This window comes from Microcebus murinus, chromosome X (assembly GCF_040939455.1).
Source record: "Microcebus murinus isolate Inina chromosome X, M.murinus_Inina_mat1.0, whole genome shotgun sequence".
Lineage (NCBI taxonomy): Eukaryota > Metazoa > Chordata > Mammalia > Primates > Cheirogaleidae > Microcebus > Microcebus murinus.
In genome coordinates, this window is record NC_134136.1 from 93799355 (window position 1) to 93815295 (window position 15941).

Here is a 15941-nt window from a genome sequence, read left to right on the forward strand (position 1 = left end):
CTTTAATGTGGTTTGGACTATTTGTACTAAATATTGAAAAGGCTATCATGAAAAGTGCTTTACAACATCAAATTACTTGTGCCATTTGAAATCCTTAATAAAGACAAAAGTTAAATATAACATCAAACATTTAAAACTTCTTAAAATGAAAGTAAACTTATATGTGTGGTTTTGCCAAGACATCAAGATTCAATGAAACCATACCTAGAAGTATCAGGGTGAAACTGCAACACACCAAAGATAACATGAAAATATTAAAGTAGCTAGATTAAAAAACAACAGATTACAGTCAGAGGAGAAATAGACTGACAGCTGTATTCTCAATATCAATAATGGAAACCAAAAGGCAAAAAGAATGACATCTGTAATGTGCTGAAAGAGAATAGCTGTCAACCTGAAATTCTTCACTCACAAAAAATGTCTTTCAAGGATGGAGGTGAAATAATGACATATTTAAATGAACATAAACCAAGAGAGAATGCCACTTGCAGAAACTGCAGTAAAGAAAATTCTAAAGGATCTACATAAGACAGAAGAAAATTAATCCCAGATGAAAGGTCTGATATGTCAAGAAGGAATAAAGAGCAATTAACATGTTAAATATGTGGGTAAATCTCAACAAATATTGAGCATATAAACAACAACAATAATAATGGCCTATGGGACTACAAAAAAACAAACAAAACTAAAACATACAACAGGTAAATCACTTCAAGATGGCTGACTAGAGGGATCCAACACTTGCCTACTCCACAAAGAAGAACCAAACTAGCAAGCAGATAATCACACTTCAAATGAGCATCCAAGAGAGAGCACTAGAATTCAACAGAGAAGTGAAAGGGAACACCAGAGTCACAGGAGAGGGAAGCAAGGCAGCCAGCTCAGTTGAGACCCTGGAGAGGCTCCCGAGTGTAGGGAAAGGGTGAGTAAGAGATCCCCAGTGGTCCACACTCCCACTACGACCTCCTGCAACCCCAGCCAAGGGAATAGCATAGTGACCTGCCCAGAAACCACAAAATGACAGGAAATAGCATAGTGACCTGCCCAGAAACCACAAAATGACATCGCTTCAAAGAGGAAGCTCACATCCATCGGGTCCTACACACCCTCCATGTACTAAACAGCAGCAGTACCACGCCATTTTGAGAGCCCAGCTACCACAATGCATCCTGCCTTGGGGCCCAACATCCCCTACATATCCACATCCCTGGAGTCCCACTAACATCCCCTACACAATGTGTCCACCAGGAGGGCTATAGCAGCCAACAATGGTCAGACCCAGGAAAATGGCAAAGTCCCCAGCACTCCAGCATAACAGTGCCCTGCATCCCAGGGAACGGGAGGTACAGTGCACCAGGGAGGCTACCCTGGGGCAAAGAGCATGTGCTCCCTAGAGCCTGAGAAGTGCCTATGTGGGAGGGCTAATGTAAACAGCAATACCCCTCCACCCCCACAGCAGGGTAGCTATGCAAACGCCCTGAGGACAAACTCTAATACCACCCAATGCAGCTGCCACTGCTGCTGCTGGGGGTGTGAGTGTATGCCACTGGCAGCAACCTCACCTCCGTCAGCAGCAAGGCTGCCTGTGTGCACTTTCATGTGCCCTGGTTTACCCTATTGCTGCCAGCACTGCCACTGAAGCATATGACTCCCTCCCCCAGAGTATGAGAACTCCCTGCCTGTGGTGGCAGCTCCCTCCAGCAGCAAGGCCATGGTGCACTTGCACATACTCTAAGGACAGGCTCCCCACACTCACCAATGCTGATGCTGCATCCACCTGAATACTCTGCCTGGGAGTGTGGGGATCACTCTGCCCACGACAGCCAGCTCCCAAGTATGTAACCAGAGGGCCTGAGGACAGGCCTACCCAGCCTGACACCATCACCCCAGCGCATGAGTACAACTCCCAGGAGCTTGGGGATTGCCTTGCCCTGTCTACCACTGCTGGCATCTGTGTACTCCTCCCAGGGGCCTAAGGCTCACCTAGCCTGCCACTACAGCCATAGCTGGCACTCACCTGCATGAGCCACTTGGCCTAGGGACTAGCTTGTCCAGGCTGTTGCAGGCACGGCTGGCACCACCATGTGCTGCTTCAAAGCCCAAGGGTCATCTTGCCACTGCTACTGCCATTACCCATGCCAAATATGCTACTCAGAGAACCGAAGACCCACCCATTTGCCTGGCCCACTGCTTTCACTGCTGGCACCTGAACAAGCCATGTGGAGGCCCAAGAATTGACCCATTTAAATTAGCTAACACTGATGTCTGCATACACTGACATGGGCCCAAGGACAGGTACACTCAGCCCACTGTTGCCATCACTGGGCCCTGATGACTGGCCCACCTAGCATCCCCAACCCAAGCAAAACCTCGCCACAGCCTCCATTAACAACTGTAGCCTCAGCTACTGTGGAAACCACAAACACCACTAACACTGTTTTCAGCTGAAGAAATCATACTGAAACTATACTACTGCAAACATCCAGATCAAAGCTAAAGTGTCCTACCCATCCAACACCATAGATACATCTTCAGGAAAAGTCTTTCCCTTCAAAGGCCAATCCAAAAAATTAAAAGAAGCCAGTGTTACACCAGATGCACATATATCAATGTAAGGAAACACCAGAAAACAAATGAAATTTTCCACTTAAAAGATACAGCCTAGCTGAATGAATTTTTTAAAAAATGACCCAGCTATGAACTGCCTATAAGAAACTCACAACACCTATAGACACATGTAGACTGAAAGTAATGGGATGGAAAATATATTCCACACAAAGGGAAAACAAAAGCGAAGAGGAGTAGCTATTCTCATATCAGACAAAAAAGACTTTAAGTCAGAAAACAGTAAAAAGAGACAAAGAAGGTCTCTTTTAATGGTGAAGGGAAAATTCAGCAGGAGGATAGAACAATTCTACATATACAGAGGGCCCAGACATATAAAATATTACTAAATCTAAAGGGAGAGATAGACTCTGATACGATAATACTTGAGGACTTCAGCACCCCACTCTCAGCATTAGACAGACCATCTAGACAGAAAAGCAACAAAGAAACATTGGATTTAAACTGCACTTTAGATCAAATGGACCTAGCAAACATCTACAGAACATTTTATCCAACAGCTGCAGAACACACTTCTCATCAGCACATGGAACAGTCTCTACAACAGACATGTTAGGCTACAAAACAAGTCTGAACAAATTTTTAAAAGTTCAAATTATACCTCATAATGGAATAAAATTAGAAATCAATAACAAGGAGAAATCTGGAAACAGTACAAACACAGGGAAAGTAGGCAACATGCTCCTGAATGACCACTGGGTCAATGAAGAAATGAAGAAGAAAATTTAAAAATTTCTTGAAAGAAATGAAAAGGAAACAAAACATACCTAAACCTATTGGATACACCAAAAACAGCGTTAAGAGGGAGTTAAAGCGATAATTACCTACATTGAAAAAGTACAAAGACTTCAAATAAACAATTTAACGATGCATCTCAAAGAACTAGAAAAGAACAAACCAAACCCAAAATTAGTAGAAGGAAAGAAATAATAAAGATCAGAGCAAAATTAAATAAAATAGAGACTTAAAAAAATACAAAGGATTGATGAAATGAAAAGCTGGTTTTCTGGAAAGAAAAAAAAATCAATAAACTGCTAGCTAGACTCACCAACGAAAAAAGAGAGAAGACATAAATAAACAAAATTAGAAATGAAAAAAGGGACATGACAATTGACACCATGCAGGGGTGGGGAACCTGTGGTCTTCTGATTTCAAGATTGTTCTTTTATAAGCACCAAGGGGGTCAAGAAAAGCTTCATCTTTCTCTGCTGCACCCCTTTTAATAAACAGATTTGTTCTGTAAGATGTGGATTCAGTCAAAAGGCTGCACTTAAAGACCTAGAAGGCCACATGCAGCTTTAAGGCTGCAGGTTGCCCACCCCTGGAGGAAGTGCATAAATTCCTGGACACATACAACCTACCAAGATGGAATCCAGAAGAAATAACCTGAACAGACGAGTAAGAAGCAACAAGATCGAACCAGTAACAAAAAGTCTCACAACAAAGAAAAGCCTAGGACCATACGGCTTCACTGCTGAATTCTATCAAACTTATAAAGAAAAAATAACACCAATTCTCCTCAAAATATTCCCAAAAAATTGAAGAGGAGGGAATTCTAATTCATTCTACAAGGCCAGCATTACCTTGATACCAAAACCAGACAAGGACAGACACAACAAATAAAGAAAACTACAAGCCAATATTCCCAATGAACACAGATGTAAAAATCCTCAGCAAAATACTAGCAAACCAAATCCTGCAGCACATCAAAAAGATAATGTGCCATGATTAAGTGGGATTTATTCTAGGATGTAAGGATGGTTCAACAAACACAAATCAGTAAACATGATACATCACATCAATAAGAATGAAGGACAGAAACTATATGATCATCTCAACAAATGCAGAAAAAGCATTTGATAAAATCCAACATTTGAAAACTCTCAACAAACTAGACACAGAAGCAGCATACCTCAATATAATAAAGGGTATATATGACAAATCCACAGCTAACATCATACTGAATGGGGAAAAGCTAAAACCTTGCCTGTAAGAACTGGAGCAAGACAAGGATGTCCATTTTCACCACTCCTACTGAGTTCGGTATTGGAAGTACTAGCCAGTACAATTAGACAAGAGAAATAAAAGGCATCCAAAGTGGAAAAGAAGAAGTCAAATCTTTCTTCTCTGTGGATAACATGATCTTGTATTTAGAAAAGGCTAAAGACTCCATCAAAAACCCCTTAGATCTAATAAATTCAGTGAAGCTACAGGATATAAAATCACCATACAAAAATCAGTAGCATTTCTATACACCAATAATGAAATAGCTGAAAAAGAAATTAAGAAGGCAATCCCATTTACAATAACTTCCAAAAACCCCAAGATACCTAGGAATAAATTTAACTAAGGAGCTAAAATACCTCAACAAGGAAAACTACAAAACACTGATGAAAGAAATTGAAGTGGACAGAAATGGAAAGACATCCCATGCTCATGAATCATAATACTGTTAAAATCACCATACTACCCAAAGCAATCTACAGATTCAATGTAACCCCTATCAAAATACCAATGACATTCTTAACAGAAATAGAAAAAACAATCTTAAAATTTGTATGTAACAAAAAAAGAGCCCAAATAACCAAAGCAATCATGAACAAAAAGAACAAAATTAGAAGCATCACACTACCTGACTTCAAAATATATTACAAGGCTATAGCAACCAAAACAACATGCTACAGGTATTAAGACAGACACATAAACCAATGCAACAGAACAGAGAACTGAGAAATAAATCCACATATTTACAGCCAACTAATTTTCGACAAAGGTGCCAAAAATATACATTGGGGAATGGATACCCTCGTCAATAAATGGTGCTGGGAAAAGTGGATAGTCATATGCAGAAATATGAAACTAGACCCCTATCTCTCACCATATACAAAAATCAACTCTAAATAAAGACTTAAGTCTAAGATGTGAAACTATAAAACTACTAAAAGAAAACATTGAGGAAATATTTCAGGACACTGGTGACAGCAAATATTTTTATAGCTGAGATCTCAAAAGCACAGACAAAAAAAAAATAAATAAACAAATGGAGCATTGTGCAGCATAGCAAGAGACCCTGTCTCTACAAAAAAATTGTATGCCTATAGTCCCAGCTACTTGGGAGGCTGAAGCAGGAGGATCGCTTGAGCCCAGGAGTTTGAGGTTGCAGTAAGTTATGATGACACCACTGCACCCTAGCCCGGGTGACAGAGTGAGACCCTGTCTTCGAAAAAGAAAGAAAAAGACAAATGGGATCATATTAAACTAAAAAGCTTCTGGCACAGCAAAGGAAACAATCAACAAAGTGAAGAGACAATCTATGGAATAGGAGAAAATATTTGCAAACTATTCATCTGATAAGGGACTAATATCCAAAATACACAAGGAACTCAAAACAACTCAACAGAAAAACAAAAATAATAATAATAATTCCATTAAAAAGTGAGCAATGGACATGAATAGACATTTCTCAAAGCAGACATACAAATGGCCAACAGGTACATGTAAAAATGGTCAATATCACTAATCAACAGGGAAATGCAAATCAAAACCACAATGATATCATCTTACCCCGGCTAGAATGGCTATTGCTAAAAAGACAAAAAACAACAGATGCTGGCGAGGATATGAAGAAAAGGGAACTCATACACTGTTGCTGGGAATGTAAATTCATACAGCCATTATGGAATACAGCATGGAGATTTGACAAAAAACTAAAAATAGACCTACTATATGATCCAGTAATCCCACTACTGGGTATTTATCCAAAGGAAAGAAAATCATTATATCAAAGAAAAACCTGAACTCCTAAGTTTACTACAGCATTATTCACAGTAGCAAAAATATGGAATCAACTTAAGTGTCTTCAACAGATGAATGGATAAAGAAATACTACTCAGCCATTAAAAAGGATGAAATCCTGTCACTTGCAATAATACAGATGGAACTTTAGGTCATTAAGTGAAATAAACAAGGCTCAGAAAGACAAATATCACATGTTCTCACTCATATGTGGGAGCTAAAAAAAGTTGATCTCATGAAGTAGACAGTAGAATGACAGTTACCAGAGACTGGGAAGGGTGTGTATGGTGGGGCAGTGAAGAGAGGTTGGTTAATGGGTACAAACATACAGTTAAATAGAAGGAATAAGTTCCAATGTTCAATAGCAGAGTAGTGTGACTATAGTTAACAACAATATATTGCATATTTCAAAGTATCTAGAATAGAGGACATGAAATATCCCCAACACATAGAAATGATAAATACCTGAGGTGATGAATACCCTGAATACCTTGACTTAATCATTACACATTCTATGCATTTAACAAAATACCCCATGTATCCCATAAAAATGTACAAATATTATATATCAATAAAAAATAACAGTAACAATATGAAGTTGAGACGGATAAATACAGTGTTCTAAGTTCCTTTTACAGTATTAGTATAAAATACAGATATAGATTAATTTCAGACTTAATACTATTAAGTTAGGAAGGATGCTAAAATTTCTAGAGCACTAAAAGAAGAGAATATATAGTATGTAACTTCTAAACAAAGAAGAAAAATGGAATAAGAAAAAATAATCCCCCATAATTTCCTGAAATAAAAAAAATAAAGGGCCGGGTATGGTGGCTCACACCTGTAATCCTAGCACTCTGGGAGGCCAAGGCGGGTGGATTGCTCGAGGTCAGGAGTTTGAAACCATCCTGAGCAATATCCCGTCTCTACTAAAAATAGAAAGAAATTAATTGACCAACTAAAAATATATATACAAAAAATTGCCGGGCATGGTGGCACATGCCTGTAGTCCCAGCTACTTGGGAGGCTGAGGCAAAAGGATCACTTGAGCCCAGGAGATTGAGGTTGCCGTGAGCTAGGCTGACGTCATGGCACTCACTCTAGCTTGGGCAACAAAGTGAGACTCTGTCTCACAAAAAAAAAAGAAAGAAAGAAAGAACAGGAAAATAAAAGAAATATGGGAAAATCAGGACAAATAAATCACAAAGTGGTATACTGAAAGCCAAATATATCTGTAACTACAATAAATATAAACAGATTAAAAGCTCCAATTAAAAGATAAGCTGCACGCCTGTAATCCTAGCTCTTGGGAGGCCGAGGCGGGCGGATTGCTCAAGGTCAGGAGTTCAAAACCAGCCTGAGCAAGAGCGAGACCCCGTCTCTACTATAAATAGAAAGAAATTAATTGGCCAACTGATATATGTATAAAAAATTAGCCGGGCATGGTGGCGCATGCCTGTAGTCCCAGCTACTCGGGAGGCTGAGGCAGAAGGATCACTCGAGCCCAGGAGTTTGAGGTTGCTGTGAGCTAGGCTGACGCCACGGCACTCACTCTAGCCTGGACAACAAAGCGAGACTCTGTCTCAAAAAAAAAAAAAAAAAAAAAAAAAAGATAAGCTGGCTGACTGGCCAAAAATATGAAATCTAACTATTTATAGGAAATGCATCTGAAAGATAAGAGTAAAGGGTGAACATTAGACAGAGCAAGAGATAACTGAAACAGCATCCACATAAAGTCTGATAATCAGACAAAGTAGACTTTAAAAAAAAAAGTTACCATAGAAAAAGAGGGTTACTGCAAAAGGTTCAATTGACCAGGAAGTTAGGACAATTCAAAATTTACACATATCTAACAATACAGCCACAAAATACATAAAGCAAACACTGAAAGAACTATAAGAAAAAAAAATAGATCCATAATTATAATTGAACCTACAAGGGAAAAACAATTTGAATAACAATAAATTTCTTATCAGAAACCATGGAAGCCAGAAGAAAATTGTGGAACACTTTTCGAGTGCTGAAAGATACAAACTGTCAACCTAGAATTCTATATCTAGCAACTATCCTTTAAGAATGAAGGGGAAATAAAGACATTCTCAGATAAGAAAAACTAAGAATTTGTCATCACCCTAATCTAAAAGAATGGCTAGTGTAAGTTGTCTAAACATGAAGAAAATGATAAAAGATTCTTGAAAATTAGGAAGGAAGGAAGAAAGAGCAACTGAAAGGGCAAAAATGTAGATAAATGCAATAGACTTTCCTTCTTCTCAAGTTTTCTAAATTATGTTCGATGGCTAAAGCAAAAATTATAACACTATCTAATATAGTTCTCAGTATTGAAGGAAATATTGAAGAATATTATAAATAATGTAGGATAAAGCAATGTAAAGTGAGGTAAAATTTCTAAATTTCACTTGAAGTAGGAAAATGGGGTAAATTCCACTGGGGTAAAGACAGAGGAATATCTCACAAAGTACTGGGAAGCCACATTTTTTTTTAACACGTTGCATTTCCTCTTTACTACTTGACTCTAAATCTGGCTTTTTAAAAGAAGTCCAGTAACCATAGTTTTACTAAAACCAGGAATAAGCTCTCCTCTTGCTTGACTTTTATGCTGTATTTGATAATGTCGAATATTTTCTCCTAAAATCTTTCTTTTCCTATTGTTTGGGAAACCAACCTAGTGACTCTCCTACATTTATGTATACTTTCTCTCAGTGTCCTAGATTGACTTCTATCTTCTACCTATTCCTTATTTTTGTGCTCCTCAAAGTTCATGCCTCAAATCATGTGCACTGAAAACAACTGAGCCCTTATTCCAGACCTACTGATTCAGAACCTCTGGATGTCGACTTCTAGGGAACTGTCTTTTAACAAGCTATCCCAGGTGATTTAAGTGTGAGAATTACTGTCTTAAATGTTGACCCACAAAGTTCTGTCTTGGTCCTCATATACCTTCACCTGTCACACATACACAATGAAACCTACACCCAAAACTTCCACCACTTGCTACTATCAAAAAATGTGTAAACTGCCCACCAGCACCCCCAACACCTATAATTCTGCCTAGCACAAAGAATATTTGTTTGAGTGAACATGATGACTCTCAAACCTGCTTTATCAACCAAGATCTATCTTTTTATGGCTCCAGACCTGCATGTGCAGCTATCCAATAGACATGTGTGCACCTGGATATCCAAAGTTATTCTGAATCAGTCAGGATTAAGTTCAGCTAACAACAGAAAACCCTAATGGAATAGTGGCTTCTATAACATAAAAGTTTGTTTCTTACAGTCTGGAAACAGACAATATGAGCTAGTATGAAAGTTCTGCTCCACGAAGTTCTCAGGGACTCTGGCTCCTTCCTGCTTTCCAACAACTCCACAGTGCCTAGGATATGGTCCCTATCTTTTTTTTTTTTTTTTTTTTTTTTTTTTTTGAGACAGAGTCTCACTTTGTTGCCCAGGCTAGAATGAGTGCCATGGCATCAGCCTAGCTCACAGCAACCTCAAACTCCTGGGCTCAAGCAATCCTACTGCCTCAGCCTCCCAAGTGGCTGGGACTACAGGCATGTGCCACCATGCCCGGCTAATTTTTTCTATATATATATTAGTTGGCCAATTAATTTCTTTCTTTTTACAGTAGAGACGGGGTCTCGCTCTTGCTCAGGCTGGTTTTGAACTCCTGACCTAGAGCAATCCACCCACCTCAGCCTCCCAGAGTGTTAGGATTACAGGCGTGAGCCACCACACCCGGCCGGTGGTCCCTATCTTACGCACCAAGACAGAGCTCCAGCCAAAACCACATTCCTAGCAGCAGGATATAACAGGAAAAAGAGAAGAACATACTCATCTCTCTATAATACACTTTCAGGAGTTAGAACATGCTATCTGTACTTTTATCCCACTGACTAACACTTAGTGTCACAGCCATACCATACTGCTAGGAGGCTGGGAATGTAGTCTTTATGTTAGGCAGCCAAATTGTATTAGTCAGAAAAAAAAGGAGAAGAGAGATTGGAGGACAATAGCATTCTCAGCTACACATTCCAAGTTCACTGTGTCCCAAGCTGAACTCATGAGCTTTCAGAATAACCCATACAATTTTACATCTTTGTGATGTGTCCACCCTTACTTTTATCTCCATTCTGCCTGGCAAACTTCTCCTCGCTTATTATTCACATCATGCATCTTTTTGTGAAGCTTTACTCAACAACCTTTCTCTCTAACCCAGACTGGAAGTCCTTGAGCCACCTCCATTTCTAGCATACATCTATCTTTTGGCATTGCTAATTCTGTATCTTTTTTGTTTTAAACAAATCTATCCCTCCAATTCATCCTTCTTCCATTAGAAGGTAAACTTCTTCAGGAAAGAGATTATGTTTTATTTATCTTAGCATCATATGCATGTAGGTGTATGTCATACTAAATTTTACAAAATCAACTATTAATATCTACTTTCTAGAATTATGGCAGCAGGAAACTGATAAAAGAAGTACCTAATAAAAATGACACTGTGCCATAAATGCCTATAACCAAAAGTCAAAAAGATCACAAATAGACAATCTAATGAAACGACTCAAAGAGCTGGAAAAAGAAGAACAGACCAGCCCCAAACCCAGCAGAAGGAGTGAAATCAACAAGATCAAATCAGAACTAAACGAAATTGAAAACAGGGAAGCTATTCAGGAGATTAGTGAAACAAAAAGTTGGTTCTTTGAAAAAAATAAACAAAATTGACACGCCACTGGCTAAGCTAACGAAAAGCAGAAAAGAGAAATCTCTAATAAGCTCCATCAGGAACAAAAAAGGAGATATCACAACTGATCCCAAAGAGATACAAGATACAATTTATGAGTACTACAAAATTATTAATTCACACAAACTGGAAAATGTGGAGGAAATGGACAAATTTCTAGAAACACACAGCCTCCCTAGGCTCAATCAGGAAGAAATAGATTCCCTGAACAGGCCAATCTCAACAGCTGAAATAGAAACAGCAATTAAAAATCTCCCTAAAAAGAAAAGTCCCGGTCCAGATGGCTTCACACCCGAATTTTACCACACTTACAAAGAAGAACTAGTACCTATCTTGCAGAAACTATTCCACAACATCGAGAAGAACTGAAACCTCCCGGACACCTTTTATGAAGCGAATATTACTCTGATACCAAAAACAGGAAAGGATGCAACAAAAAAAGAAAACTACAGACCAATATCCCTAATGAATATAGATGCAAAAATTTTCAACAGAATCTTAGCTAACCGAATCCAGACGCTTATCAAAAAAATAATCCATCACGACCAAGTGGGCTTCATCCCAGAGATGCAGGGATGGTTCAACATACGTAAATCGATAAATGCAATTCACCACATAAACAGAAGCAAAAACAAAGACCACATGATTCTCTCAATAGATGCAGAAAAAGCTTTTGACAAAATTCAACACCCTTTCATGATACGAACACTTAAGAAAATAGGCATAGAAGGGACATACCTAAAAATGATACAAGCCATATATGACAGACCCATAGCCAACATCCTACTGAATGGGGAAAAACTGAAAGCATTCCCACTTAGAACTGGAACCAGACAAGGCTGCCCACTATCTCCACTTCTGTTCAACATAGTGCTGGAAGTCTTGGCTACAGCAATCAGACAGGAAAATGGAATCAAAGGTATCCAAATAGGGGCAGAAGAGATCAAACTTTCACTGTTTGCTGATGATATGATATTATATTTAGAAAACCCCAAAGATTCAACCAGGAAACTCCTGGAACTGATCAATGAATTTAGTAAAGTCTCAGGATACAAAATCAATACACAGAAATCAGAGGCATTCATATACGCCAACAACAATCTCATTGAGAATCAAATCAAAGACTCAATTCCCTTCACAATAGCAACAAAGAAATTAAAGTACCTAGGAATATACTTAACCAAGGAGGTAAAAGACCTCTACAGGGAGAACTATGAAACACTGAGGAAGGAAATAGCAGAGGATGTAAACAGATGGAAATCCATTCGATGCTCATGGATCTATTAAAATCCCATCAGCATTCTTCACAGATATAGAAAAAATAATTTTACGCTTTGTATGGAACCAAAAAAGACCCTGAATATCAAGAGCAATTCTAGGCAACATAAACAAAATGGGAGGTATTAATATGCCAGATATCAAACTATACTACAAAGCTGTAGTAATTAAAACAATCTGGTATTGGCACAAAAATAGGAATATTGACCAGTGGAACAGATGTGAGAATCCTGATATAAAACCATCCTCATATAGTCATCTAATCTTTGACAAAGCAGACAAAAACATACACTGGGGAAAAGAATCCCTTTTCAATAAATGGTGCTGGGAAAACTGGATAGCCACTTGTAGAAGGCTAAAGCAGGACCCACACCTTTCACCTCTCACAAAAATCAACTCACGCTGGATAACAGACTTAAACCTAAGGTATGAAACTATTAGAATTCTAGAGGAAAATGTTGGAAACACTCTCCTAGACATCGGCCTAGGCAAAGAGTTCATGAAGAAGTCCCCAAAGGCAATCACAGCAGCAACAAAAATAAATAAATGGGACATGATCAAACTACAAAGCTTCTGCACAGCCAAAGAAACAGTCATGAAAGTAAACAGACAACCTACAGAATGGGAGAAAATTTTTGCATCTTACGTATCCGATAAAGGGCTGATAACTAGAATATACTTAGAACTCACGAAAATCCGGAAGAAAAAATCAAATAACCCTATTAAAAAGTGGGCAAAGGACTTGAACAGAAACTTTTCTAAAGAAGACAGAAGAATGGCCAACAAATATATGAAAAAATGCTCATCATCTCTAATCATCAGGGAAATACAAATCAAAACTACAATGAGATATCACTTAACTCCAGTGAGAATCGCCTTATCAAAAAGTCTCCAAATAACAAATGCTGGCGTGGTTGCGGACAGAGAGGAACACTCCTACACTGCTGGTGGGACTGCAAACTAGTTCAACCTCTGTGGAAAGCAATATGGAGATACCTTAAAGCGATACAAGTGAATCTACCATTTGATCCAGCAATCCCATTACTGGGCATCTACCCAAAAGAGCCAATGACACTCTACAAAAAAGACACCTGCACTCGAATGTTTATAGCAGCACAATTCATAATTGCAAGGCTGTGGAAGCAGCCCAAGTGCCCATCAATCTAAGAATGGATTAATAAAATGTGGTATATGTATACCATGGAGTACTATTCAGCTCTAAGAAACAATGGTGATATAGCACATCTTATATTTTCCTGGTTAGAGCTGGAACCCATACTACTAAGTGAAGTATCCCAAGAATGGAAAAACAAGCACCAGATATATTCACCAGCAAACTGGTATTAACTGAGTAGCACCTAAGTGGACACATAGATACTACAGTAATAGGGTATTGGGGAGGGGGGGAGAGAGGGGCGGGTATATACATACATAATGAGTGACATGTGCACCATCTGAGGGATGGTCATGCTGGAAACTCAGACTTGTGGGGGAGGGGGAGAAAGGGCATTTATTGAAACCTTAAAATCTATACCCCCATAATATGCCGAAATAAAAAAAAAAGAAAATGCTGAAATTTCAAATAATTACGTCTCATTTCTAAAAATCAGAATGTTCTGTTTTGTTTTCTTTTACATATTGTATAACCTCATATTTCTTTCATATTAAACAAATAAACTTCATACATTAACATGTAATAATGCAAAAGCTACATTAATCTTTCCTAGGGAAGTAATCACTAACTAGAATTTAAGGCGCTATAATAATGAACAGTGATTTTTATGAAACCATTCCATTTCTTTCTTTATTTTCTATTTTTTATTTTTATTTTGTTTAGAGGTAGGGTCTTACTCTGTCAGGCAGGCTGGAGTACAGTGGCATGATCATAGCTTACTGTACCCTAGAATTCCTAGCCTGAAATGGTACTCCTGCCTCAGCCTCCCAAGTAACTGGGACTACAGGTGCGTGCCATCACAAATGGATAATTTTTTAAATTTTTGGTAGAGACAGGGTCTCACTATGTTGCCTAGGCTGGTCTCATACTCCTGGCCTCAAGTGATCCTATTGCTTTGGCCTCCCAAAGCACAGTGATTATAGGTGTGAGTTACTGTGCCCGGTCCCCATTCCATTTCTAACAAAAAATATTAAAAAAAAAATGACATTGTGTTATGTATTGTAGTATAATGGGATGTATTAAAGTCCCAAATTACAGAAGATTCTAATAGCAGTTGCAAGAATATGGCTAAAAGCTCTTACCTCGCCACTATATGCACCCTAGCTATTTATTTTCTATATCTATTCTTTCTTTTTTTTTCTCATAATTTAGTGGGGTAAATTTCAAGTATGTTTACATTTGATCCCACTGATAAATTTATATTAAACTTAGGCCAATGACTGGGTTCTATACTTGGACCCCACTTAAGTCTCAGCAGTTATTCCACCATAAAAGACCAAGTTAGGCATATCTAAGCCCCTGGAAGAGTCACCAAGAAACTTCAACATTTTGATGACTTTTCTCTGAAAGAAAATACCTAGATTATCATAGTATTCAACTTAGGAAACAGTGTTACAACTGATAAACACTACCATAACTAAAATAACATATTAATTTATGATGGTTTCCATAGAGTCAAAAGTTTTCACTGACATGTAGATTTTAGTTAAGACTAGGAACAAAATCATGTAAAACATGTTTATAACAGTTGTTATGCCCAATCTCTTAAAACATACCTTTGAGATATGAACAATGGAATATCATGTGTAATTTTTAATTTAATGTTAACTATAAAGGTAGATGAGCTCCCCCACCCAACCAATGCTTACAGCAACAAGGCTTCAATGGTCCAAATGTGACTTTTAGCTTTGCCATATTATTCAGTACAGACTGGAACTCAGACTATGATGCTGGGGTGGCCCATCAAGAATTCTGATCATAGGCTTCCTTTACCTCCAAGTCTCCAGCCTGGACAGTACTCTTACTGTTCTGCACTCTAGTTGGGCATGAAGTCCTAATATCACCAGTGCTAACCACAATGCCACCAGCAACAGTCTAACTTCAATAAAATAAAATAAAATGTAGTTAATTATTATCTTACCACTAGTTCCTGGTGGTTGTAATACATCTCCTGTCAGGCTACACCATCCAACTGGGAAAATATCTCGAGAATCATATTTGCACCAATAATCAAAACCTCCACTCCAGCCATCAAATGTGATGTGAACTTCATCTCCTTTAACACTTCCAATAGTTGCAGGGCAGATCAGATAAGGATTCTTTTTGTCTACAGCTTCGAGTTTCATCCCCACTTTAAAATTATTTAGGGGTGGCCTTGGTGGTTCCTACCAAAACATTAAGCAAAAAAATTAGATTGTTAAGACATATTAGAACCATTTGCTCAAGTGTATTCTTTTACAATCCTTAGCAACCAAAAATTAAGTTCTATGTTTAATTATCAATTAATATAGGAAGAAAACAGTTCTCA

The 15941-nt window shown here is 38.3% G+C and overlaps 1 protein-coding gene across 3 annotated transcripts in view; it reads right to left on the reverse strand.

The window, feature by feature from the left end:
• SCML2 (Scm polycomb group protein like 2) overlaps positions 1–15941 on the reverse strand; it is a 110686-nt gene that overhangs the window by 43821 nt on the left and 50924 nt on the right. For all 3 annotated transcript variants that reach the window (XM_012784700.3, XM_012784702.3, XM_075999088.1), the window contains one exon: positions 15555–15798. In XM_012784700.3, coding sequence (XP_012640154.2) covers positions 15555–15798 — 244 coding nt within the window. The remainder of the gene's footprint in view (positions 1–15554; positions 15799–15941) is intronic.